The sequence below is a fragment of the Staurois parvus genome, unplaced genomic scaffold (genome assembly GCF_062004578.1).
Source record: "Staurois parvus isolate SC_StPar_1 unplaced genomic scaffold, SC_StPar_1.0 ptg000077l, whole genome shotgun sequence".
Lineage (NCBI taxonomy): Eukaryota > Metazoa > Chordata > Amphibia > Anura > Ranidae > Staurois > Staurois parvus.
In genome coordinates this window covers 4924259-4946317 of record NW_028317873.1, presented here as the reverse complement: position 1 = coordinate 4946317, position 22059 = coordinate 4924259, and the positions used below count along the sequence as shown (strand labels likewise).

The 22059-nt window shown below is 40.7% G+C and overlaps 1 protein-coding gene across 1 annotated transcript in view; it reads right to left on the bottom strand.

Annotated features, from left to right (window-relative positions):
* The window catches only part of SACM1L (SAC1 like phosphatidylinositide phosphatase), a 173962-nt gene that overhangs the window by 21298 nt on the left and 130605 nt on the right, over positions 1–22059 (bottom strand). Inside the window, exons 15-16 of the mRNA XM_089669479.1 lie at positions 20751–20820; positions 7180–7252 (exon numbers count right to left, since the gene is read on the bottom strand). Of these exons, the coding sequence (XP_089525605.1) occupies positions 7180–7252; positions 20751–20820 (143 nt within the window). The remainder of the gene's footprint in view (positions 1–7179; positions 7253–20750; positions 20821–22059) is intronic.

Below are 22059 nucleotides of genomic sequence, written 5' to 3'. Positions count from 1 at the left end.
ATAACACTACTACTACTACTATCTAAACCCCAGGCCCCCTACACGAAGCCCCTGGTTTATAGTTGTTAGGTTAGTTTATCTTAAAGCGGAGGTCCAGTCGGAATAAAAAATAAATAAAAGCAGCTACAAAAACTGTAGCTTTTGACTTTTAAAAAAAAGGACACTCACCTGTCCCTCGATCCCGTGGTGTCTTCACACCAGCTAGGTTGACAGACCATGCTGTCTCCTCGGCACTGGCATCTTCAGTATGGGCAACCGGCTGTGACAGCTTGCGGCTTCACAGTTGGGCGAGTAGCGCTGAGCTTTGTGAATGGTCCTGTAGTCTTCTGGGACCTGTCATGTGTTCAGAAGACTACAAGGAGGGGGGGGGGGAGGACAACTTCCACTTCTGACCGCTTATGCTAAGTGGGAGCGGGTACCTGTCAAATTCGAGTACCCCCCCCGACTCCCCAAAGGTGCCAATCCTTAACGAGGAGCAGGGGACAAAGTCTTAAAGCAGAACTTCCCCTTTTGGGTGGAGCTCCTCTTCAACCACTTGCCGACCGCCCCATAGCAGATGTTTTGCTACAAGTGCAGCCACGCTGTGCAAATTGACGTGTATATATATACAGTGAAGGAAATAAGTATTTGATCCCCTGCTGATTTTGAATGTTTGCCCACTCACAAAGAAATGATCAGTCTAAAAATCGAATGGTAGGTGTATTGTAACACTGAGAGCCAGAATAGCAACAAAAAATTCAAAAGAAATGCATGTCTAACAAATTATGCACTGATTTGCATGTTCATGAGGGAAATAAGTATTTGATCCCCTATCATTCAGCAGGATTTCTGGCTACCAGGTGTCTTTCATATAGGTAACAAGCTGAGATTAGAAGCAGAGAGTGCTGCTAATCTCATTTTGTTATCTGTTAAAAGACACCTGTCCACAGGAGCAATAAATCAGATTCCAAATTCTCCACCATGGCAAAGACCAAAGAGCTGTCCAAGGATGTCAGGGACAAGATTGTAGACCTACACAAGGCTGGACTGGGCTACCAAACTATCGCCAAGCAGCTTGGTAAGAATGTGACAACAATTGGCGAAATCATTCACAAAAGGAAGAAACACAAAACAACTGTCAGTCTCCCTAGGTCTGGTGCACTATGCAAGATCTCACCTTGTAGAGTGTCAATGATCATGAGAACAGTGAGGAATCATCCCAGATCTCCAGGCAGCTGGGACCACAGTCACCAAGAAAACAATTGGTAACACACTACGGCGACAAGGATTGAAATCCTGCATGGCCCGCAAGGTCCCTCTGCTCAAGAAAGCACACGTCCAGGCCCGTCTGAAGTTTGCCACTGAACATCTGAATGATGCAGAGGAGGAGTGGTTGAAGGTGTTGTGGTCAGATGAGACGAAAATTGAGCTCTTTGGCATCAACTCGCCGTGTTTGGAAGAGGAAGATTGCTGCCTATGACTCCAAGAACAGAATCCCAACTGTCAAACATGGTGGTGGAAACATTCTGCTATGGGGGTGTTTTTCTGCTAAGGGGACAGGACAACTGCACCGCATCAAAAGGGACGATGGACAAGACAATATACCGTCAAATCTTGGGTGAGAACTTTCTTCCCTCAGCAAGAGCATTGAAAATGGGTCATGGATTGGTGTTCCAGCATGACGATGACCCAAAACACACGGCCAAGGCAACAAAGGAATGGCTTAAGAAGAAGCACATTAAGGTCCTGGAGTGGCCTAGCCAGTCTAAAGACCTTAATCTAATTGCAAATCTGTGGAGGGAGCTGAAAGTTCGAGTTGCCAAACATCAGCCACCAAACCTTAATGACTTAGGAGGGATTTTGGCCCACTCCTCTTGGCAGATCCTTTCTAAGATGTGTGCAAACGCGGCGTCAGACCCCTGACATTCTCACCAAACTCATGACCGAAGGACCAGCCAATCTAAAACCACGATGTCACGTGCGTAACACTGCCACACACAGCTGCACCCTGCACAACGATTTTCCAGCTAATTGGACCACAATCTATGTACTGGCAGCCTGGGAGCAATTGTTATTGGGTCAGGTTAATTACGCAATTAACCCTTCACACTGCCACCACCTCCTTTTTGTACAGAGAAAGAGGAAACTCGGCGATATCAGCTATAACACTATAATGGTTGAGATAATCATCTGTACAACACTGTCACCGCAGACCAGTTATACAGAGGGTTAAACAAACACAGTAGCGGTCTTTTTAGAGGCAGGAATTCGTAAATTGCAATAAAGAGCTATAGAAACAGTTCAACACTTACAGAAGGAAAGATTTATTACTAATAGGTCAAAAGGGTGCAATAAAAATATTTACAGAAAAAAGATGTAACCAATATATACAGTTGAGTTCAAAATAATAGCAGTGTGTTGAAAAAAGTGAATAAAGCTCAAAATCCTTCTAATAGCTTTTATTTCCATACACACAAATGCATTGGGAACACTACACATTCTATTCCAAATCAAAACATGAAGAAAAATATATCAAATTTGTGTTGCTCCTCTAAAAAAATTGAAGAAAAGTGAATATTAGACTGTTCAAAAAAATAGCAGTGTTTGTATTCTTCTTTACAAACTCAAACATTCACTATATAAACTGAAAAATGTTTGAAGATTTTGCTTTCCTTTGAATCACTTAATTTTTAGTTGTATATGCACTGTTTCTGAGAACTGCTGTACATCTGTGTTGCATGGAGTCAACCAACGTCTGGCACCTGTGAACAGGTATTCCAGCCCAGGATAATTGGACTACATTCCACAGTTCTTCTCTATTTCATGGTTTTGCCTCAGAAACTGCATTTTTGATGTCACCCCACAAGTTTTCTATTGGATTAAGATCCAGGGATTGGGCTGGCCATTCCATAACATCAATCTTGTTGGTCTGGAACCAAGATGTTGCACGTTTACTGGTGTGTTTGGGGTCGTTGTCTTGTTGGAACACCCATTTCAGGGGCATTTCCTCTTTAGCATAAGGCAGCATGACCTCTTCAAGTATTCTGATGTATTCAAACTGATCCATGATCCCTGGTATGCGATAAATAGGCCCAACACCGTAGTATGAGAAACATCCCCATATCATGATGCTTGCACCACCATCCTTCACTGTCTTCACAGTGTACTGTGGCTTGAATTCAGTATTTGGGGGTCGTTTGACAAACTGTCTCCGGCCACTATACCCAAAAAGAACAATCTTACTTTCATCAGTCCACAAAATGTTGCGCCATTTCTCTTTAGGCCAGTCAATGTGCTCTTTGGCAAATTGTAACCTCTTTAGCACGTCTTTTTTTCAAGAGTGGGACTTTGCGGGGACTTCTTGCAGATAGCTTGGCTTCACATAGGCGTCTTCTAATTGTAACAGTACTCACAGGTAACTTTAGACCTTCTTTGATCTTCCTGGAGCAGATTGTTGGCTGAGTCCTTGCCATTTTGGCTATTCTTCTATCCATTCGAATGGTAGTTTTTCATTTTCTTCCACATCTTTCAGGTTTTGGTTGCCATTTTAAAGCACTTGTGATCATTTTAGCTGAGCAGCCTATCATTTTCTGCACTTCTTTATATGTTTTCACCTCTCCAATTAACTTTTTAATCAAGGTATGCTGTTCTTCTGAACAATGTCTGGAACGACCCATTTTCCTCAGAATTTCAGAGAGAAATGCACTGTAACCAGCATGTACAACATTTGCTGCCTTCCTTCCTTAAATAAGGGCAATAATTGCCACCTGTTTTTCAAAGAATGAATGACCTCACGAATAGAACTCCACACTGCTATTATTTTGAACACGCCCCTTTCAATTAGTGATTCAATTACACAGAATCAGCAGCATGCATGTCATGACTGTTGGGTCTGTTGGATTTCTATTACTCTACTACACCAGCTAGTAAATTATTTGCCATGTAGAAATATTATTTCTACCAAAAACAGTGATTGATCTGGTTAGTGATGTCTGACTGCTATTATTTTGAACACAACTGTATATAAATATACAGAGAACAACAGCACAGCAAAGAGATAACAGAGAGAAGTTAGAGGGTTAAAGTACTTGCCAAAGTCCTGGGTTAGCAGATCAAATTTCAGAGCGAAAGGGCACGGGTCTCCCCAGGTGGTTCTGATGTTAAAAGGGAGAATTCTTCAACTTAACTCTCTTAGGCCTGACAGCTCATTTTGTAGTTCCCCAGCAGGGGGTGTCTCTGAAGTCAAGGACCAATACCCCGTTTAGGGCGGGAAGGTCTGGGCATAGACCTAAACTAGAGCCAAAATCTCTTCTGGTTCATATTTTGGCTCATAACTTTTCCTATGCACAAGTGACATTCCACCCGTGGGTAGATTATTATGCAGACACATCTGAGGATTGATTAGATATGAAATTCTACACTGAATGGTTCACGAGATCTACTTTTCTGCTTTCCTATGTATTCCAGCCAAGGAGAGTGACCTATCAGAGTGACTGTTCGTCTCCTCTTGGCCAATCTGACGATATGCATGGTTTTTTATGTAAGTCCCTCATATTCCAAGATATGAGACATAGGGGAAAAATGGATTTTAAGAGTGTTATCTGGTTCTGTCACATACGCTGAGTTAGGTTTATTAGCGTAGTTATGTGTGCTTCATTGGAATGTCTTTGAACTCCTGGGAAGGCTTGCGTTATCTTGTACGAGGAGTTATATTGCACAGCTCTCTTAGACAACCAGGCACTTTGAGGCTCCCTGCTGTGCTCCGGCCTGCCTGCGACACTTCCAACACCCACACCAATCAGATGTCACTGTGGCTTAACAGAGAGGAAAGGGGGAGAATGAGGGACAACATGGGGATTTCTTAACAAAATGGAGGACTGCGTCAGTCTCTGGGTGTACCCTTGCGACACTTGGGTATTTTATCCAATCATTTTCTGCATATTGGATCTTTGTGGTCTGTGTAACCTGGGCTGTGGCAAGGATGTGTCCTTTCCCTACATTTCTTTGTGAGTGGGCAAACATTCAAAATCAGCAGGGGATCAAATACTTATTTTCTTCACTGTACATGGGTTTGCATTTCTGGCTTGAGGGTGCATGCATGCGCCCTGCCCTACCCACGCTGTCAATGGCTCCCGGAAATGTAAATCACCGGGTCCCAGCCAGCAATTCATTTAATTAAATTTATGCACAGCGTTGCATGACCGTGCAATTGTCAGTTAAAGTAATGCAGCGCCGTATCGCAAAAAAAAGCCTGGTTAGGGAGGGAGGTATATCTTCTGGAGGGCAAGCGGTTCATTAAAAAAATTGTCTATGCAGATACGAGATGTCTGTAGATAAAAACACACTGCAGCTTTGACTAAAGTTGAATAATGTCCTTGCTATAGGTGTAGGCCATTTATGTACCTCATGAAGCCGGACCTGAAAACTCATAGGATGTTGCTAAGTGAGGTCCAGCTATTACTGTTCACCTTCACCATCACAGGAGTAAGCTATCCAACTCTCAGCTCAATGCTACCACATCAGGGGACAGAATGTGAGGGTGTTTTATATCAGGGAAAGAGCTCCTGTAAAAATGAAGGTGAATAGTAATGGCTGGGCCTTGCTTAGCAGCATCCTGTGAGGTTCAAGGTCAGGCTCCATGAGGTAAAGTAAATGGCTGACACCTATAGTAAGGGCATTATTTAATTTTGGTCAAAGCTGCACGACTTGTTTTCATCTACAGACATCCTTTATCTGCATGAGCAGCTTTTTTGGTAAAAGGTGAGCTAACCTTTTAAGCATTTTGATAACGTTCATTTTATATTTGTTTAAAACTAAAATGTTCAATTTTGATTCTTGTTTGTATGACATACATGAAAGTTTGCCATGCATTCAGGAGTTTTAGGGCACTTTCAGAAAGTGCACCAAACCTGCAGGATATAATAAATATGTATGGCTCAGTGCAGCTACCCGCATGAAATCCGTAGCTGCACCTGCAGATCACTGTAAAAGTAGCCTAATCCTTTTTTAATTGTGCAAAAACAGCAGGTAATAGAAGTATTGAACAGGTCTCCACTTTTCTCAGTAAATATATTTCTAAAAGGTGCTATTGACATGAAATTTCCACGTCAGTAACAGCCCATGCAATCCATACATACAAAGAAACCAAAACAAATAAGTTCAGAAAGTTATGTGTAATAAAATGGAATGACACAGGGAAAAAGTATTGAACACGCTAACTGAAATTTAATACTTTGTACTAAATCCTTTGTTGGTAATGACAGCTTCACAGCTTGGTAATCATAGTTCACTGTGCCATCCAAAAATGCAAGGTAAAGATCTAGCATGTAAAGATGAAGCCATATCTGAACATGATCCAGAAACACCACAACCTTCTCTGCTCCAAAGTTCATTTAAAATGGTCTGTTGCAAAGTGGAAAACTGTTCTGTGGTCATAAGAATCATAATTTGACATTCTTTTTGGCAACCATGGGCACCACCTCCTCCAAACTAAAGAGGAGAAGGACCTTTCAGCTTGTTATCAGAGCTCAATTCAAAAGCCTGCAGCTCTGATGGTATGGGGGTGCATTAGTGCGTATGGAATGGGCAGCTTGCACACCTGGAAAGGCATTATCAATGCTTTTTCAGGGAATGCCTTGCATATTTCAGCAGGACAACGGTAACCGCATACTGCACCTAGAACATACTGCATCTAACACCCAGGCCTGTCAAGCATTTATAATCCTTTGAGTCAAGAATGGGACAATATTCCTCTCCCAATATTCCAGTGATTGGTCCCTCAGATCCCAGACATTTACAGAGTGTTGTTAAAAGGAGAGGGGATGCTACACCGTGGTAAACATGGCCCTGTTTCAACTTTTTTGAGACATGTTGTTGCCATCAATTTCAAAATTACCTTATTTTTTTCTAAAAATAGTACATTTTCTCAGTTTAAACTTTTGATATGTTTTCTATTTTCTAATGTGAATAAAATATGAGTTTATGAAATTTACATATCATTGCATTCTGTTTTTAAGTAGATTTCACACAGGGTTCGAACTTTTTTGGAACTGTAGTTGTAAAAACCTGATGGGTGTTCTACCAATCTATCCAAAACTGGCTGTAAAATAATATTCTTAAAATATTCAACATGAATATTAATATGAAACATATCCATAATCAATACACTGTATAACAGTTTACTTTAAATATTCAACTTGCCTTGTGAAGTCTGTTTTCAGTGCCCCTGTTCCAGCATACTGCTTTGCGCATGCATTTGCATTGTCAGCCCAAGCTAAAAATAAATTGTTTCGGTTATTAAAAAAAAATGTAAAATTGTAAAAGAAATTTACACAGATCCAATAATAGCATTTAAACTAACTATTTTAGTTTTTGTATCTGTAAGGCCCCTGCAGACCAGAGTTACATAGTCTGGTTGAAAAAAGACCAAAGTCCATCCAGTTCAACCATATTAAAAAAAAAAAAAAGTTATAATCGTATACCCACAGTTGATCCAGAGGAAGGCAAAAAACCCCAGCAAAGCATGGTTCAATTTGATCCTGCAGGTGAAAAAATTCCTTCCTGATCCTCCGAGAGGCAATCGGATATTCCCTGGATCAACTTTATCTATAAATGTTAGTATCCAGTTATATTATGTGTATCTAGGAAATAATCCAGGCCTTTTTTAAACCAAACTACTGAGCTCGCCAGAACCAACTCTTGGGGGAGTCTATTCCACATTTTCACAGCTCTTACTGTGAAGAAACCTTTCTGAATTTGGAGATTAAATCTCTTTTCCTCCAGATGTAAAGAGTACCCCCTTGTCTTCTACGATGACTTAAGGATGAATAACTCTACACCGAGTTCACTATATGAACCACTGATGTATTTATACATGTTTATCATATTCCCCCCTTAACCTCGTCTTCTCACGAGAAAATAAATTCAGTTCCTTTAATCTTTCCTCATAGCTGAGCTCCTCCATGCTACTTATCAGTTTGGTTGCCCTTCTCTGCACTTTCTCCAGTTCCACAATATTCCTTTTGTGAATTGGAGCCCAGACCTGAACTGCATATTCCAGACAAGGTGGTCCTAATGATTTGTACCGGGGTAAAATGATATATCTCTCTCTGGAGTCTATACCTCTTTTAATACAAGAGAGGATTTTGCTCGCTTTAGAAACCGCAGCTTGGCATTGCATGACATTATTAAGCTTGTGATCTACCAGAACCCCCAGATCCTTCTCCACCATTGATCCCCCCAGTTGTACTCCCCCTAGTATGTATGATGCATGCATATTCTTAGCCCTCAAGTGCATAACCTTACATTTATCAACATTAAGCCTCATTTGCCACATATTTGCCCAATTAAACAGTGCATTGAGGTTGGCTTGTAAGTTGGAGACATCCTGTAAGGACATTATTCCACTGAAATAGTATTTTTTACATATCCACTATGGGGGGGGGGGGGCAGGGGCTAGGATTTTTATCTTACAGGTAAATCAAAAATCCTATTTTCTTATTGTACACTAAAGGACACAAGACAGCATTCCGGAATGTAGGAATTTCCAACTGAGGGGTAAGCAGCACAGTAATAAAGGTTGGGGGAGCAACACTGCAACAAAGGCTAAAAGTTTCACTGAAAAAAAAACAATAGGTTAACAGAGGTGGCTCAACAGAGCCTACAGAGCTGCCGGAGAAAGTTTACGACTTGAACATCCAGATGGTAAAACGTTTGAAAGGAAGTCTGATGCAGAAAAGCCCAAGTGTCAACCAATCTGGTTGAAAGGACACGTACAGGAATAGGAGGAACCTTGAGTTCAGAAGACTGGGTGAGAAGTTGTTGAATAAACCTGGCAAAAAAGGAATGAGAGGCAGGCTGTTTCTTTACCCTGCCCCTCAGGAATGAAAGAAGGAGTCAAACTGTGAAAAAGAGGGCTGTGACCAAGAATAGGCTTGAACAGTGTGTGCTATGTCCAAACAATGAAGAATGTTTCGACACAGAGAGATGGAACAATGTCCTGGTTAAGGTAGAACAAAGAAATCACATTCGGAATATAACAGATCTTGGCATTAAAACAACACTTTCTTCCACTAGCGATTCCTATTTTGGGGAGAGACTAAGAACACGCACGCCCTCCCCGAACCCTAGCTCGTAACATAGGTTATTTCAGAGTTTAGCAGCATGTTTGGCCTCCGTTCGACCCGCCACTCCAGAATTCCCTCTCCCCCTCCTTCTCCCCCCCACCTTCACAATGAGGGAGGGAGAGAGGGCAAGGGAGACATAGCGCTGCCAAAGGAGCGGCGGGGCAAGAGGAGCCTCTCCCTTCCCCCTCTCTCCCCCTTAGCCCACGCCCACCTACTTCCTACCCCTAGCTACCCTCTGCCATTTTTCTGTCCCATACCCTGCCCTCTCTTTAGACCCTTCTGAACACCCCTCTAGGTCCATTTTCTGTAAGTCTAATTTTTCACAAAAGTCACTTAAATCTTCTGGGAATCTCAACCTTGCCGATCTCCCATTTTTCCACCCAATCAAGCATGATGGAAAACCCCCATTACATTGAACTTTTTTCTCCCTCATTTGATCCAACAGCGGTTTTAAAGATCTTCTTCTAGCTAGTGTCTTGAATGTGATGTCAGGAAAAATTTGCAGTGTTGTTTCCTCATATTTTATTTCGGTAGCATCACGCAAACTTTTCCATATTCTTTCTTTATCTCCATAGTGATCAAACGAACTGTCACACCTCTGCGGTTTTCTACCGATACTCCTTGCGACCGTCTAATCCTATGGACTCTCTCAATTTTCAGATGTTCTGTCACTTGTCTTCCCATTATTGGATTGAACAATTTCTTTATTTCCTCATGTAAGTCCTCACCTTGTGCTTCCTCTAGAAGGCCCCTGGATCCTTAGGTTGTTCCTTCTGTCACGGTTCTCTTGGTCTTCCAGTTTGAATGAAAGCTTCCTCTGTTCTCTTTGCATCTCCTCTACCTATGTTTCTAATTTATTAATCATTTGAGCATGCGTCTCCATTTTTCCCTTAACTTCTTTCATTTGAGTTAATATTTGGCCATTTTTGGAAAAAAAAAAAAAAAAAAAATATTTGGCCCAAATCATTGCGTAATATCACCATCTAATTTTTCATGAACATCTCCAGTTTCCTGAACATTTCCACCATCTCAGTTTTTGTGGGTATTTGTGACATAGCTCCGTGTTGTTCCGAGACACTTTGTTTCATTACACTGTCCCTGCTTGTCGATTCATTAATCTGGTTCCCTTCCTGGATCCCAAATGACAAACTAGATTGATCTCCATCATACTTTCTAATTCCTTCTTGTTGCTTTTCCAATGTTTGCTTCCCTGGGCGTTTCTCCTGTAAGGGCATATATTTTCTGAATGTACTGGTGTTTGCGTTTGATTAGGGGTTTTTTGACCCCCCTCCTTTAGCTGATCTACTTTTCATACCTGACGGCTCTCCCGCTGTTTTTCTATTATTGCGCAGGTACCCTAGTACTCGTCCCTGGGAGGGCTCCCCTTTTACTGTACAGTTCCGTGACCCCTGCTGTATAACCCTGGGGGCAAAGAAAAATGAGACAATTCCACGCCTCTCATTTTGAAACTGGGACTTTCAGCATAGTGTAGTAGTTAATAGATGTAACATTTATTAAAAGTAACCATGGTAAAAACAAATATAATTCACTTGAATAAATGCAGAGTAAAGCAGCAGTATGCAGCACAATGAACAATGCAGAGTATGACAGCGGTGTGCATCGGACTAACCGTCCAGAAAGCAAGATGGCCGCCGGGCCATGGTTACTTTTTAATAAATGTTACATCCATTAACTACTACACTATGAGTACTTCCTATACTCCCCCTGGTGGAGTTATTTATTCATAGCACCTGCCTGATCCAGCAACATTAAGGATTCCAGAGAAGGGAGATCCTGTACCCAGGCACCTGCACCCACCTATCCCTTAAAGGGACCTCTGTCCAGCTGGATCTTCTTATCATCCTGTGTGCTTCCACCACTACCACCCACTCAGAGGGAGGATTATCTCTGTGTGTTCCTCACCAGACCAACCACCCAGAGGGAGGACATCTTCCCCCATCCCAGACCAGACCCTTAAAGGAGGCTTCTGTGGATTTTACTTAATGCACATTTACATTGTGCATCTGGTGAGTGCACAATCTCTCTACAGTGCTTGGAACACCACCACGGATTTTAAGGAGAGCACTATATAGACTATCAAGTAGCCTTTAGTGACAATACTGAACATTTGTTTAATAATACTTTAGAATCCTTTTACATATTGACTGCTCCATTGTCCGTTTAGTCATTTGGATTATACTTTGCATTATAATTTGCACCTTATTTATAGTGCTGCACTATATATTTTTTATGTATTTCTCACAAGGCTTTATTTGGTTTCCTTGAGTGTCTAGCAGCTTATCCCATAGAGCGCTCACTTTTATTGCTATCTTATTCATTATTAAATACCGACACAAAACTATATGCTAAGGTATTGGCAACTAGGCTGCAGGAGTTGATGCCGGAGTGGATACACAAGGATCAGGTGGGATTCACTCCTGGCAGAGAAGGGAAGGACAATGGCTTGAGATCGTTGCTTCTTTTACAAAAAGCAGAGAGAGAAAGTGTCAACAATATTCCTGCCGATTGATGTGGAAAAAGCTTTTGACAGGGTTGACTGGGGATTTATGTTAGACACATTAGAAGCATTAGGTTTGGGGCCTAAAATGTTAAAGTGAATAAAAGGATTCTATAATGGTCTGTCAGCGGTGGTAAAGGTCAACGGAGCCCTCTCACAGTTCTTTAAAATGCATAATGGTATTAGACAGGGATGCCCACTCTCTCCTTTGCGGTTTGTAATATCCCTGGAACCAGTGCTGGTGATGGTAAGAAAGTGTGTAGACATAACAGGAATAAAGATAGGAGATATGGAGCACAAGGTGGCGGCGTACACAGATGATATGTTGTTCTATATTGTAAATCCAGAATAACATTGCCTAATTTAATCAGACTATTAAAACGGTATGGAGAGTTATCAAACGTGAAAATAAACCCCGCAAAGTCAGAGATACTGAATATCAATGTCCCAAAGATAGAGAAGCAAACTGTACAAAAAAAAACTCTCCATTTACACGGAGAGAAAAAGAACTAGACTATCTGGAAATAAAGTTAACCCCTTCAATAAAAGGCCTATACAAGGCAAACTATATTCCACTAATAAACAAAATAAAGGATGAGTTAGGGAGACTTTCAAAATGGAGGGGTGTCTTGGATAGGTTGCGAAAAATTTGGTAAAGATGGTGATAGTACCAAAAATTCTGTATAAGTTTCACATGCTCCCAATACATCTACCAGGGTCTTTGGGATATTAAACAGGATGATACTTAGGTTTATATGGGTAAATAAGAAATCGAGAATTAAGTATGAGGTACGCTGTAGGGCAAAAGAGAACGAGGGATTAAACCTGCCTAATTTTAGGAAATAATATTTATCGGTGATATTATCACGGATTGCAGATTGGACACATAATTCACAAGGGAAGTGTTGGGTAAATATGGAAGAGAATATGAGTAAGGCACAATTAGAGAAGAATATTTGGATACCACATAATTTCTGCGAACTGGACTTGAATACTAGCTCTTTGACAAAGAAAGTTTTTAGAGTCTGGGATATAATACACAACTAAAAGGGATGGAAATATAATTCAACACTAATTTCCCTGGTGGGAACAGAGTATTTCCCTCCGGGGAAGGACAATATCTCCGGGAAATAGTTTAAAGATAAAAATGCACGTTTGAAGGATATAATGCAAAAGAGGAAATTGCACACTTTTCCAGAATTGAGCAAAAAAGACTTATTTTTCACATTAAACAAGTGGCGGTATTATCAATAAGGTCATTTTGTTTTAATGCTCCCACAACCACTGAGGATTCTGAAGGATCTGTATCCATTTGAAAGATTGTTGAATGTAAACAGAGTTCCAAAACATGCTACCTCTAGGATGTATAAGATACTTATTGAGATGGAGGGAGCTGATCCTGTTCTTAGAGAAATGGGAAAAGGAGCTGTGAACAGAATTGAATGAGCAACAAAGGAATAAAATATTCAAATTAACTCACGAGGCGATGAATATGAGCACAGTAGAAATGATTTACAAATGTTTGGAGGGATGGTATATCACACCGAGTATGGCACATAACCAACAACTAGAAGCTTCACCGTTATGTTGGAGGGGTTGCGTAAAAAAGGGAACAATGGCACATATATGGTGGGAATGTCCTAAAACACAGGAGTACTGGCAGGAAATAATCCAATATACCCAGGAGATACTAGGGAACATCATACAGAAGGACCCGTGTGTGTGTTTATTTTACAACTTTGAGTCTTCATTGATACTATACAGAAACAGGGTATTATACTTTCTAATTAGCATGGCTAAAGGCCTTATTCCCAAGTTCTGGCAAGCTTCAGAACCCCCAAAAATAAAAGATTGGTTAAATAGAGTTGAATATATAAACAGGATGAGAGTTGTACCATATAGAGGAGGACAAAATGGAAAAATATAGGAAAATGTGGAGTAGTTGGGTAGACTTTAAAATATCCAAAGGATATCTGGAAGTGGCGGGAGTATAAGTAAAGTTCACAGACTATAAGACTAAGTATCCGTTGGGGGTGAATGAAGGAAGGCGAGTGGAGGCGTGAGGGAAGACACTTGGCTCAAGATAAAAAAAATGGGAGGTTTATGGAAGGAAGGATTAAGGATATGGACAGGAAGGGAATAGGAGAATTTAAATGGAATTTGTGTATATGTGAATTGTAAGGTATAAGGTTGTTTTGTTTTATTTTGCAATGGAAAGTTCAAGAAAAGATATAATAAAAAAAAACAACAACGCTGTCTTTGTGTAGCGCAAGAAAAGGTAATCATGAAGTAATGGCAATGAGAAAGGCAACCTCACAAGTGAGGGTGGTCAGGAATATCCATAATAGACTCAAAAAGGACATTTTCTTGAGAACCGCACAGGAGAGTTTTGTTCTTGTGTTGAAGTGTGGACAGCTCCCTGATTCATTTGCAACCAGAGGAGAGGCCAGAGCGGAAGTAACTATGCTTGGAGCGGAGGAGATTCTTTCTATCTATAAGCCAACAGAACCAGACTGTGATTCCACAGTCAAAGGGAAAGGTGGTCTGAGCAAGCCCTGTAAAAAAAAATGCCCTCACCAAGGAGTGAGAGCCAAGCAATCACTGGAAGAGAACTGGGCTTCTCATCCAAGTCAGGGGATGCTTGGTCTCGCTTGCTCAAGCGAATGGTACAGTCAGAGACTGTACTTTCTCATCCCACTTTGAGAATGTTGAGTTTCAGCAATCTGGAGTAAAATTGCATATATGAAACTGCCATGAGTGAAGCCACCATTAAGTCCAGGAACCTCATGCATAAGCAGAGGGTAGGCTGACGCCAGGACTGCAGTGTCAGAACCTGGGAACAAAGAACCAGGAAATTCTCCCAAGACAGGAACACCGTGGACTGGGTTGTATCTAGATCAGGCCCAGATACCGCAAGAAATGAGACAGATCTTATGCCAACTCCTGAAGATTTAGAATCCACCTGAATCTCCTCAGAGTCTGGAAGGTTCAGTGGGCATTGGCTGACAGACTCAGTGCCAAATGTTCCTGAAAAAGAATGTCACTGAGATAATCTACTATTGTGATTTCCTGAAAATGAAGCAGCACTAGTGCAGGTCCCAGCACCTTGGTGAAGACCTGAAGCACAGTGAAAAAGCCAAAAGGAAGGGAAACATATTAGAAATGTTGCTCACCCACAGCAAAATGCAGGAAATGTGGAGTTCCTGGGAACTTTTGGACAGGCAAATAAGCATGATGTCTACCACAGCTAGGAAATCTCTGTGATGAAGGGAAACAAAGACTGACCTGGCAGATTCCATGTAGAATTTGTGCACCCAAAGAAAGGTGTAGAGAACCTTTAGGTCTAGAAAAGGGTATATGCTTCCCTTGACCTTGAAACTTTTTTTTTTTTTTTTTAAAGCATAAGGGTTGTGATCCCCTGAGATTGATGTTGCTCTAGAGCAGCATGAAGGTCTATCTGTTGTAGTGTGGATGTGAATAAATGGGGGAAACTGCTCACTGGGAGGAGAGCTCATGGATTTGGGGGTCTAGAGCTTTCAGTGAAATTGGGAGCTAGGTTTTGCCTAGCTGCTGCCTAGTTTTAGGACTAGGAGGCCTGTAAGGAAGAAAGGAATGCCTCTCAGGCTCAGAGGACACATACTTCCCAGGGGGTCTAGTGTTATTTTTCTAAAGCAAAGGCGTACTCTTTACCATATAGATTTCTTTGATATAAGCATCTATGGATGCACTAAAGAGGCACTCCATAAAAGGCATACATAAGAGATGCTTCAAGCGCGGATGTTTTACAGACCAACACTTCAGCCAAATGTCCCTCCTCAAGTGAGTGGACAGGAGGCCTATTCTGGAATTTTGGTGAATAACATCCCCTGGTCTACCATGAAGTGGAGAAGGGCCTCAGGAAAGAGCTCCAGTGGTTTGAAAAACCTCACATTCCTTTAGAACCAAATCAGGAGCCCAACAAATGGTCCAAGGTCCATATGGCCAAGGTCTGTTTCACAAACATGGCAGTGGGCTGAAAGGCTGGGACCACAAAGCATGCCCTTCGTCCATTTGGGCCTTAACCACATACTGACTGTTGATGACAGAAGTGGTTGTAACAGGCTCAGATCTGCAGCCATCTTTTTTTTTTGTACACCTGGTGATTGGATGTTCAGTAAAAGTAATATGGGCTGCTCCACAGCTGCCCAATCACCTTTACAGTGGTGAGAAGGGTCACCAATCCCCCTCTTCCCCAGTCTGCAGTGGTTCCCTGGCTCTCCTGTTCCCCAGGTCTCCTCTGTGACCAAGTAACCTGGAAACAATGATAATTTAATCACTCCCAGTTTCAAAGCTGTTATTCCCTGGATGCTACAGTCAGGGAAGCAGCAAATCAAGCACTATCTATGTTTAATTAGCTGCTGCAGAGGGCAGCAGCTACTAGACTCCTGATGTCTCCATAAACAGTACCTGTCACCTACCCAAAGCTATTACATAGCCATCTTCTTAGCCGCCTTGTGATAGCAATACAATTACATAAAAAAAGTTAAAATAATTTAAAAAATGTAAAAGCAACCCCAGTGCATACATGCAAATGTAAACATGACAGTAGGTTCCGCACATGTATGTAAACAGTGATTGCACCACTTGTGTGAGGTATTGCTACAAACATCTGTGAGGGAAATAATTCTGTGGCCATCATTCACAATTAACTCTACACTAATAACCTGTAAAGGCTTTTAAAAAGCCATCTATAAAAAATTTTAGGTACTGTTGCCATTTCACAGGCACACACAATTTTGAGTTTTGACATGTTTGGTATCTATTTACTTGATGCAACATCATCTTTTATATTTTACCAAACAATTGGGTATTATATTGAGTTTTTGCGCATTAAAATTAATTTCAGTGTATCTGGTCAGACAGCTAACATGGCTGTGGTCTTTTTCCATAAATTCTCCCTAGTTAAGCAGGTGGAAGGTATCATCCACACTAGTGACCCACACTATCCAAGTCAGAGTCCTTAAGGGTGATGGTTGTAGCCCCCCCTCTGCCCTGAACTGCAAGTTGGTCAGACCAGGTGGATCCCTGTGCTTGGTATCTGCCCCGTGTGCTTGAGAGAATCCAGCTTGGGGTACTCACAGGCCAGTCTGCTAGAGCAAGTGGGTTAATATCCGATTGCCTCACGGGGGGGATCAGGAAGGATTTTGTTCTCCCAGCAGGAGCAAATTAGATCATGCTTTGCTGGGGGTTTTTTTGCCTTCCTCTGGATCAACTGTGCGTATAGGATCATAACTTTTTTTTTTTTAAACTGGTTTAACTGGATGGACTTTTGTCTTTTTTCAGCCAGACTAACTATGTAACCGCTGATTGTGACCATAGGTAGCAGAACACCAAAGTCTGGATGGCAGTGGTGCTGTAGAGCAGCAGCGGGGAGCCTGCAACCTGCTTTTGCAGGTGCAGAAAAAAGGTGTATGCATTGCAGTAAGATCATGTAAAAGGCAAGTTCAGTGCAGAGCTGGCAAAGGACACTAAATGTAAATAATTGGTATTAACCTTTAGAGAGCAACACAAATAATCATGGCCGCCACTACCAAGTTAAACACTTAAGGAATGTGAAATGCAACCTTTAGCACACACATGCTTCCATAAGGGTGTGAGGCCATTGCTTAACACAGATAAAACCTTCTGTGCACTCCTACGAGATAGAAGATTGAGGAGAAAGCAACATGCCCCTCTCAAACTCTTTGCCCTCACTGTAAGCATACCACTAAAGGGTCTTCAGGAAAAGGGTTTTCACGAGATGGGAGGTCCATAGCCAGACCTGGACCTGTAAAGCACTCTGAGGTTGCCTCATCGTGTTGCAGCACGTGCCTTGGTTAGTGATGGATGAAACAATAAAGGTCAGCCCAGATTCTTCTCCATGGTGGGGTCCAGGTACTGCCTCCAAGGCTATGCCTAGGATTAGCTTTTCTGGAAAGCTAAAAAGAAGGGTCGCCACAGCCACTGAAGAAAATTCTTGATAAAAGAGGGTAGCTTTTCTCAGAGTAGAGGGAGTATGTTCTTTCTCCTACAACACTAACAGAAAAAGGGATACTAGATGTAAGAGGGGCTATACTCAGCTGTCCATGCAGCTTTGTTTTGCCAGTGTCCTAAAAATGGCAACATAACCCTATCCTAGTGAATACTGCCCTGTATCCTGTGATGTATGAATAAGAAATTATTTTTATGGTACAATATATGAAAAAAGGTGTGGAGTTTTTTTTTTTTATTATTGTGTGTATTTTCTTGTTATGCAACATTGACAAAAGTAACAAACAAAATGAATGAAAATGAAAATATACTGTTGGTAAAAAAATTTAAACAAACAACCCCCCCCCCCCCCAGAAATGTAATAGTTGTTAAGGGAGGATGGGATGAAAGGAGTTATTCATGGTTGACTTAGAGGATAATAAGGGATTACAATTAACCACTTCCAGTCTGGACACTTTCACCCCCTTCCTGTCCAGGCCAATTTTCAGCTCTATCACACTTTGAATGACAATTGCGCGGTCATGCAACACTGTACCAATATGAATTTTTAAGCATTTTTTTTGAGACAGATTAAGCTTTATTTTGGTGATATTTATTCACGACTGGAATTTTTATTTTTTTTTGCTATGTAAATGAAAGTCCAAAAATTTTGAAAAAAAAAAGTGTTTTTTGTATAAAATTTTGCAAATAAATAATATTTCATCATAAATCTTAGCCAAAATGTATTCCGTTATCTTTTTAGTAAAAAAAACCCAAAAAACCCAAATTAGTTTATAACCAAAAATTATAATTTTTAAACTTTTACATTTTTTTTTTTTTTTAATATTATTATGGTTTTTTTTTTTTACATAATGTCACCCTAGCAGTACAGTGTCACCATGGTGACACTGTACTACTTGTGGGCAGTGATGAAGATTTTTTTTTTCTACATTGATTGCTTTTACACTCATAAAGGCTGTAAAAGCAATAATTTCTCCTTCTCTCTGGCTGCATCCTTGCAGCCATTGAGAACTACTGTGTGAGCTATGATTGGTTACAGAATAAAAACAGCAATAAAAGTGAGCGCTCTTTTAGTAAGCAGCTGAACACCCATGGAAACAAAAAAAACCTCGTCATATACATATAAAATATGTGCAGCGCTAATCAACAAATCAAATGGAGCAAGGTATGATAATTGTCCCCAATATCAAAAACCGTAAATAAGTGACAGTCTATATGATGGAAATATCGTGAAATATGACTTCAATCCAGTGGTGGTGCTCCCAGTCGTAAGGTAAGAATTACGCACTCACCAGCTACTGAGAGGAGGCCTGAGCAGAGGCCTTGTACTTCAAGGAGACTGTGCCAGGGGAGCTATATTATTCATAGAGCCCTGCTGCAATCCAGTTTCTGGTCCACCGTATCCACCGAAAGGGAAGCACCTGTAAGCAGGCATCTCTACCCACCTATCCCTTAAAAGGACCTCTGGCCAGCTGGATCTACTCACATCCTCTGAGGGCTCATATCCTTATTACCTGGAGGGAGAATCACCTTGTGTTCCAGTCCAGACCTATACCTGTGAAGGGGATTCCTGTTGATATACACACTGTGTAATTTAATTACGCTTCTGGTGAGTGCGTAATGCTTACCTTACCACTGGGAAGTCATATTTCACTATATTTCCATCATATAGACTGTCACTTTTTTACGGTTTTTGATATTGGGGACATTTATTATACCTTGCTCCATTTGATTTGTTGATTAGCGCTGCACATATTTTATATGCGATTGGTTACAGCTTGTCACATGGTACAAGGCTGTTGTGAATAGCTTTGTACAATGTGACCTCTGTGATCATTCACAGATTTCACACGTAGTAAGCAATGATGTCAGAAGTGACATCTTGCTTACTACTCTGCATGTGATCACTGATTGGCCAATCAGTGATCACATGATCGGGACCTCGCACAGAGGTCCCGTCCGATGATCCATGTTCCACTGTGTCCAGAGGACACAGCGTGCACCGGATCGCGGTGCTGCGCGCTCCCAGGGAGCGCGTACAAGCAGGGGGCGGGGAGGCCGTTTATAAATGGCCACCTGACCCTGCACTGCCACCGTACAGCTGTTTATATACAATGGCCAGACGGGAGGTGGTTAAAAAAAGTAACTCATAAGATTTCTTTAAGTGATGTCATATGCAGCTGAAATCTACTTATGAATGAAACAGTAAATATAAATTAAACACCACTTTGTTACATTGTATTTACGCAATGCCACTTGCTATCTGCAAGTGTCATTTTACACAGGAGCAGATGCATTTTGGTATTTTGACAGCCAGTAGTTGCCGGTAATAGTGGTAGGGGAGTGGTGGCAGTGGAAAAGCAGCTAGACAGTAAGAAATGTGTCCTAAAAACTTTGTTGAAGTTTTTTCAGGTTGCATCTCTTACGTTCAAAATTCTCAAGAAGTTAAAGGAAATCACATCTAATTTGCACAGATCCCATTTCTACTATACAGGTGTACCTTGGTTTATGAATTTAATGCATTCTCTGGGACATTTGGTATTGCGAAAAATTTGTAAACCGAAATGCGGTTCCCATAGGAATGCGTTAAAAACCAATTAATCCGTTTCAGAGGTCAGAAAAAAGTAAAAAAAAAGTTGCTGACACTATAGGTCAGTGCCCGTTTATTAAATGTAATTACCGGCATTTTTTTCCTTCACTCTAGCCCAGAGAATCAGCTGTCACTTTCCCCCCAGCTAAAAGAAAGAAAGTTTCCTTTTAGTTCATTTCTCTGTGTTAAAAGAAACAAATGGTTCCTTTTAGTTTGTTTACCGAGATAAAAAAAGCAAAGTATCCTTTAGCTCCAGGGAAAGTGGCAGCTAATTCTGTGAGCTATAGTGAAGAGGAAAAAAAAAGACGGCAATTGTATATAAAAATCGTCACCGACATACACTTGGTATTGCGAAAAAAAATTTGTAAACAAATTGTAAACCGAGGCATTATTTTCAATGGATTTTCATTCGGAAACCAAAAAGTACGTTAACTGAGGCATTCGTAAACCGAAGTACACCTGTATAAGCATGATATGGTACAATAAGCCTTCACACTGTTGTCCACATGAAAATTTGTAGGAAATGTACCGTTTTTGTATATTTTTTCAAACTGTGCTTGCTCTTCAATTCTCTGTCCAATATGCAGCACACCAAGTCTCTAAAATAGGAAACAAATGAAAAATGCAAAATGCTAAGTAAACAGAACTGACATTGCCCAGTAAACAGAACTAAAATTAAAAGCAAAAACATATTCATAAATGTAAATAATACCAACAGACATAACATTTTCCATAGCAGTTTGCTAAAAAAACTTTCACAAATGTTAATAAGTTATAAAAAAAATCCCAGTAAGCTCAAAGTGGTATTTCAGTTTTTTTGCAGGTTACATCACCTTTTGGTTAAACATTAAAAAAGCAAAAAAAAAAAAAAAACTGTTTTATACTGCTTAAAACTAATAAAAACTATTGAAATACAAAAAAAAAAAAAAAAAAAAAAAAAAAACATTAAAAAAGCATTTTGGTACTCATAAAATTGTTTTCTTGAATTCAGATAAGGGACATAGGAAGTCTTTTACCTTCAGATTATACTGCTGCTAAAAAAAAACAGTTGTAGGCCAGCCCAGGATAACCCCTCACTACCAGCAAGCCTTCATTTTGAAGCAAAGCAGTATTGAGAACATAATCAAAAACACTGATGGTCAGGACCAGTGTTCCTCAATGGACTCCAAGAAAAGGATTTTATGGATACCAACAGCAGTCCTCCAATATAAAATATAATAATACAATCATTTAACTTACTGTATTTTACAGTCAACAGTACAACACGTAGATCTTGATGATAACTATGACATTTAAAAACCACATAGGTTTATAGATGTTCCAAACACCACTCCAACGTGTATTCATTAGAATGGTGACATATCACTATATGTAAATACAAACAAATAGAAGACTGAAACTTGGCGCAGAATGTCCCTTGAAGACCATGTGGGTCAGGTGTTCCTTGGACACAGGATCCAGAGAATAACACTCTAACCACAGTGCTTCATGCATTTGTATTGACAAAAGGCTGATGCAGGAGGCAAGCTAAATTGTTTCCAGCAGGTCATCACAGCTGAAGTGTAAAGCTCCATTCATTTTCTCCACATGCTCTATCAGTGAAGGACCCACTGCCACAGACCTTGTATAAGGGCTTTTGACTATTCTGCCATGGTTTGGCAATCTAAAGTCACTGCCAGATTGGAACAAAGGGCAGAGTCTGCCAGCAAGAACTTAAAAGGGTTTCCAACCACTCATCAGTAGGATTTTGGAATACAGGAATGTCCCCTACTACCATAGTGAAAGCATATATCGCCAGCACACCATGGATCTTCAAAATAACATCCAAAAATGTAACA